The sequence below is a fragment of the Terrapene carolina genome, unplaced genomic scaffold (assembly GCF_002925995.2).
Source record: "Terrapene carolina triunguis isolate 2854851 unplaced genomic scaffold, T_m_triunguis-2.0 Scaffold27341, whole genome shotgun sequence".
In the NCBI taxonomy this organism is placed as follows: Eukaryota; Metazoa; Chordata; order Testudines; family Emydidae; genus Terrapene; species Terrapene triunguis.
In genome coordinates this window covers 1-6633 of record NW_020691692.1, presented here as the reverse complement: position 1 = coordinate 6633, position 6633 = coordinate 1, and the positions used below count along the sequence as shown (strand labels likewise).

Sequence of the window (6633 nt, the reverse complement as noted above, 5' to 3'; positions counted from 1 at the left end):
AGTCTATGTTTGATAACATCCTAGGAAATGTGTTATTTGCCTACAGCCCTGCATAGAATAGTGCAAAGAAAGTACAGGACATTCCTTTAAGTTACAATAATTTTTGTCTTCGGTATCTTAGTACTTTCCTCAGTTTCACCCAAGCACTTTGGTATGGAGCTCTGCAAGATATAAGTCCAAAAATATGCACAGAAAGTTATGAAGGAACTTGGAGGTTTATTTTATACATTTTGATGGCTGATACATCATGGCATATTCCTTTCATCTCAGACTAAGGCCCACAGGAAGCATCATGATCATCTAGTCTAACTTCCTGCACATCGCAGACCATAGAACAGGGATCGGCAACCTTTGGCATGTGGCCCGCCAGAGTAAGCCCCCTGGCGGGCCGGGCCAGTTTGTTTACCTGCTGCGTCCGCAGGTTCGGCTGATCACGGCTCTCACTGGCTGCGGTTCACCACTCCAGGCCAAGGGGGGCTGCGGGAAGCGGCGGCCAGCACATCCCTCGGCCCGTGCCGCTTCCCGCATCCCCCATTGGCCTAGAGCGGCGAACCTTGGCCAGTGGGAGCCGCGATCAGCCGAACCTGCGGACGTGCCAGGTAAACAAACTGGCCCGGCCTGCCAGGGTGCTTACCCTGGCGAGCTGCGTGCCAAAGGTTGCCGATCCCTGCCATAGGACCTCATCCACTCACTCCCGTAATAGGCCCCTAACCTCTTGCTGAGTTACTCAAGTCCTCAAAACTTGATTTAAAGACTTCAAATCAGAGACGCCACTATTCTAGTTCAAACCAGCAAGTGACCCATGCCCCACACTGCAGAGGAAGGCAAAACACCCCAGGGTCTCTGCGAATCCAACCTAGGGGAAAATTCCTTCCAAACTCCAAATACGGTGATCAGTTAGACTCTGAATTTGTGGGTGAGACCCACCAGCCAGAGACCTGAGAAAGAATTCTCTGTAGTAACTCAGAGCCCTTCCCATCTTGTTGATAGCCAATTTATTTCCATTTGTTTTTGGGCCAAGATTGGCCCTTAACTTAACTCCTCTCCCTACTTGGTGTTTTCTCACTATAAATACATCAGAGGGATAATCAGATCTCCCCTCAGCCTTTGTTTTGTTAGGCTAACAAAGCCAAACTCCTTAAGTCTCCTCTTGTAAGGTAGGGTTCTCCATTCTTTGGATCATCCTAGTAGCCCTTCTCTGCACTTGTTCCAGTTTGAATTAATCTTTTTTAAACAATGGAGAACAGAATTGCACACAGTATTCCAGATGAGGCCTTATCAGTACCTTGTACTGTAATAATGATTCCCTCTCTCTACTGGAAATACCTCGCCTGATGCATCCTAGGATTATATTAGCATTTTTCACAGCTGTGATTGACCAATACACCAAGGACTTCTCCTGGGTTTCAAACTGATAAGTCTCTAGCTTATAGCAAAAAATTTTGTTGTTAGTCCCTAAGTGCATGACCTTGCACTCTGAACTATTATATTTCATCCCATATCTATTGCTCCGGTTTTCAACGTCATCCAAATCTCCTTGTATGATATTGTGGTCCTCCTCTGTATTGGCAACTGTGTCATGTGCAACCTCCCAACTGTGTCATGTGCAAATTTTATTAGCACATTCCCACTTCTTGTGCTAAGGTTGTAAGTGAAAATATTAAAGAAGATTGGTCCCAAGACCGATCTTTGAGGAACTCCACTAGTAATCTCTCTTCAGCCTGACAGTTCACCTTTCAGCATGACCCATTGTAGTCTCCCCTTTAACCAGTTCCTTACTCATCTTTCGATTCTCACATTAATTTTAATTATGGAACTGTATCAGATGCTTTATTGAAATCCAGGTAGATTCAATCTACTGCATTTCCTTTGTCTAGAAAATCCATTATCTTCTCAAAGAAAGATCAGGTTGGTCAGGCATGATCTACCTTTAATAAAAACCATGTTGTATTTTACCTCAATTACCATTTAGCTGTAGGTCTTTAATAACTTTTCTCTTTCAAAATTTATTCTAAGGCCTTTCGGTCCTGTAGTTTCCTGGATTACTTTTTTTCTCCTTTCTTAAATATAGGTACTATATTTTTATTCTCCAGTGATACGGTACCCGAGTTTATGGAGTCATTAAAAATCCTTGCTTTTGGGCTTACAACTTCATTTGCCAGTTCCTTTAAAAAAGGGCAAAATAACTTTTTGCTAGATATGAATTGTTGCATAAATAAGTTAGCCAGTATCTTCAGTGATTATGCCTCCACACATTGAACCATTTGTTAATTAAAATATATGTATCTGGAGCTTACTGTTTTATTTTATTTTTTTTTAACATTTTACTGAACTGTTCTGCTAAACTCTAACACCTATTCCTCCCTGTAGAAACAGGTTCCAATTTTTTGCTCTAAAATAAAATTAAAAGGCATGAAATATGCCAGAGTCATTATAGGTAGGTAGTATGTTAATTAGAAAATTGCAGAGCTGTGAAATTATTTGTGAAGGGTTTCTCCTTTTGATAATGCAATATTAAAAACAGGACAAAAAGCTTTAATTTGTGTTGTAGAACTATGTCTGGGGATCAGAAAACAACTCATTTCATTACCAAAATATACTGATTTTCATCTGTATTCACCCAGAGATGCAGCTCTCTGTAGGTATCCGATTTCAGAGAGAAATGGACCAAATCATTAGTGATGGCTAAGAACAGCTTGAGACCTACTATCAAAATAGAAAAGGTAGTTTCAGGTCTTTTTGCAGGAAAGACTCCCTTTTCCTCTCCCATGGCACCTGATAGTTTTATCTTGTTCAGCATTTAAAAGATCTCACCTTTCTTGACACGGTAAAGCATAGTCAGCATCTCATCAGTGGTTAGTGCTGTAACATGTAAATTATTCACAGTTGGCACTTGGTTAGCAAGTGCTGTCAGTTCATGAAAATGTGTAGCAAACATACAGAAGGCACAAATTTTGCTGGCGATATATTCTGAAATAGCCCATGCCAACCCAAATCCATCATATGTTGAAGTTCCTCTTCCCAACTCATCAATGATTATTAAAGAGTTTTCAGATGCTGTCCTAAAATAAAAACATTTTTTCAAAGTTTAGATAGTGCAAGCTCTCTGAAATTCAAAATTTAGTCTAATGCCAAGTGCAAATAGTTAACTGTACACACACACGTACACACACACACACACACACTAAAAGAAATGATATAATAGAATATCAGGGTTGGAAGGGACCTCAGGAGGTCATCTAGTCCAACCCCCTGCTCAAAGCAGGACCAATCCCCAGACAGATTTTTGCCCCAGATCCCTAATGGCCCCCTCAAGGATTGAACTCACAACCCTGGGTTTAGCAGGTCCCTCCCCTCTTGTTATGCAAGAGACATGATTATCAGGCTCACATGAAAATTTGTGAATGAAGATGAGCACACATTAAGTAAAACACTTAGGCTGTTCTCATCTAGGAGCATCAGTATCTATGGTGATAAGTTACATATTTTCTAAGTAATAGAAACAAAAATGGTACAATATAAAGAAATCCTTTAAGGTAGCCTCCTCCCCCGTTGATGAAACACAAAGGAGGTACAGCTCTTACCGAAGAATTGATGCAGTTTCTAACATTTCTGCCATGAAAGTCGAGACACCTTTCAACTGACTGTCTCCTGCTCCTACCCGAGCCAGAATACAATCCACAATAGTCACTTCCGCTGAGTCACATGGTACAAAGCACCCAATTTGGGCCATAAGAACTATCACTCCAGCCTGGCGAATGTATGTTGATTTCCCTCCCATGTTAGGACCTAAGAAATTAATTTTGACAAGAAATTAATAAATTAGCTTCCTCTTCTTTGTACATTATGTACAGCTTTAAGGGATTCTTAAGCTTAATGGGTCTGAAGCTAAATTTAACCTAAAATAGACATTTAAAAACTTCTTCCTCCCTATATAACCACAGCTGCAACAAGTAGCACAGCTTCATGGATGGACTTGCTTGCAACTGCGAATACTTGACTGCAGTTCTTCCTAAAGAAGATTTTTTTTTTTTAAAATAACGACTTCTCAAAAATATGAGCAACAATCTAAAGTGCACTTACATACTGGTAAACTAAAGCAAAGCTAGAAGGGTTTAATTTTATGCTCATCAGTCTTGATAGTGTTTCCTTTCAACAATAAATGCAGTCTGCTTTAAGTTACAAGATCAATTACTTCCTCCACAATCTGCTCCATATAAAACTATTTTAAAAAGTGATTTATTAAACAAAGGAAACATTAACTGTAGTTAGTGAATTGGTGATTGTTTCTGGTCATCTAACTTGCTCAGGAGCTTTTGAAAATCCTACTAGACACCTATCTGCTTCTTGGGTGCCTATATACACACACCCCTTTGAAAATCTGGTTCCATGTCTTTCAAGTTTTCAGAATTAACAGACTTCATTCCTCTCCCACCTAATTTTTATTCGTAGACTGGAGGAGGAAAACAGGCTTTCCTGATTTTTCAACATCCAGTTGGTTTCTCGTCTTTGAATGAACTACTCCAAATGAAGAAAAACATTCTCTGCGCCCGCTAGACAAACAAACCAAAATTTGAGGAGGGCTCACTGCTGCAGCATTTCTTTATGTACGTGATTGTAATAGATTCTGGTAAGTTTAGGCCTTAACATAGGTTGTCAATTTCAAATTTAAACAGATTTTAAAAAGAAGTGTTTAATTTACATTCCCCCCACAAACATACTTTTTAATCCATTGATTTTTATCCACTCTGGTAACAGAAGAGTATGAAAATATAGCAGATTATTCATATTACAGGAAATGTACATATATACAGTATAGATACTATTTTAGACAAACTACACATCTATACACTGTATAGAAACTACACTGTCTACTGGACATATTAAAATGTATTGCTCCTGTAAAGTCTACCTGTAAAGTAATCAGCACTTACACTATCAATATGACGTTTATGCATCTCCCTGGTAAGTCACATTAGCAATAACTTCTGAACAAGGACTGCAGACAACATTTTCAAATAGAATGGCCTATCTAATTATCATAACAAGAATGGCAATACAATGCAATGAATTATGATGCATTTCAAGTTAGATTCTGGGATCTTTCAAGGCAGAAACCATGTCTTCCTCCATGTATGTACAGTGGCAATCACGTTGTTGGTATTAAGAATGATTTCACCTTAGAATTTGTTACGAAAACAAGAGTTTACTATATCGCTAATCTATTAAGGATATTACGTCATACTACCTTTTAAAGTACTCCATTCTATGTTAAATTAACATAGAGAGATTTAACATTCCCCTAAGTGTTAACTTATAACGCTGACTCAAGTGTATGGCAACGCCACAGAAATTGTGAACACATACACTGTATCATCTTTTAAAGTGCTATGGGATTTACTATGGTTCTAGTATCTATTTATAAATATTTGTAAGACCTCTCTCTCCTCTACCCTAACAATCCTGTTTAAATGTCACCAGAACCCAAATGGCATAACCAGAGTTCCCACAAGCGCATCTCTAGTTACAATCATGCTGACCAGTTCTCTGACTAGTCATTTTGAAGACTGGTGAGTCCGTGTGTATGAACTACCCAGCACAGAAGGAAACATTTTATAAGTACATTGTGGCCACTTTTTGTTTTAAAATACATGCTTATTAACCATAACCATCACAAAAATATAGCGGTGGTGAAACTGGCTTATGAAAGCCAGTCTCATCTTTTTTTCAAAACCTACCCCAAATGCCAACACTGGTATAAGTAAATTACTAAATGGTCTCTTCCCCCATACCTATAAAGCACTGAATGGTTTTGACAGACTTATTTTTTAAAAACATCTTTCACAAGAAATACTTCAAAATTGACATTGCTTCTTGAGCTTAAATGAAAACTGAAAATATTGCATATAAATTAGTTTTTACCAGTAATAATATAGAACATCTGCTTGTCCTTCTCAAAGTTAACATCATTGGGGATGAATGCTACGTCATCTTGAACTTCAATGCAAGGGTGTCTGGAACCTTTCAGCACAATTCTTCCTTGTCCCTTTTCCAGAATGACCGGACGGACGTACGGCACAGGTGCTCCATTTGATACATGAGCAAAACTGACAACAGTATCTAACTGAGCTATCACATCATTCATTGTCTGTATTGGCTCTACATATCCTGTTTTAAGAAAAGCACAACAATTCATCTATAATGGTACTGAATTTATATTTATACAAATAAAAAACAAGGAAATTTTAAACCTAAATTTGAACTAAAATAGGGTAAGTTCTTTAGGGCAGGGACTGTCCCTCCTTTTGTGTTTGTGCAGCACACAGCATTTTGTGGACACTATGAAAAAGAAAAGACTGCAATTTAAAATAAAACTGCATGGAAAAATCTCAAATCAGAGTTCAACTTATCTTTCACATACTTTCCAATCAATTACTATGATCTGGTCATAAAATCCATGTTTTTTAATTAAATTTTGCTTTAAAGCAAATATGGAAACCAATGAAGTAATGAATACATCTTTGTTAAATAACTCCATTCATCTTGCAGACCACCTATTGCAGATGATAGTGACAAATCTGAGTTGAATGAATAGTACGCCTCTACCCCGATATAACGCAATCCGATATAACA

At 38.3% G+C, this 6633-nt stretch overlaps 1 protein-coding gene across 1 annotated transcript; it reads right to left on the bottom strand.

Annotated features, from left to right (window-relative positions):
* Window positions 1–2800: 2800 nt before the first annotated feature.
* Window positions 2801–6168, bottom strand: LOC113408943 (DNA mismatch repair protein Msh2-like; the record flags this gene model as incomplete). Its single annotated transcript, XM_026662424.1, has 3 exons — window positions 2801–3062; window positions 3585–3789; window positions 5923–6168. Coding segments are annotated over 3 exons (713 nt in total), but the record flags the coding sequence as incomplete, so codon positions are not given.
* Window positions 6169–6633: the final 465 nt, after the last annotated feature.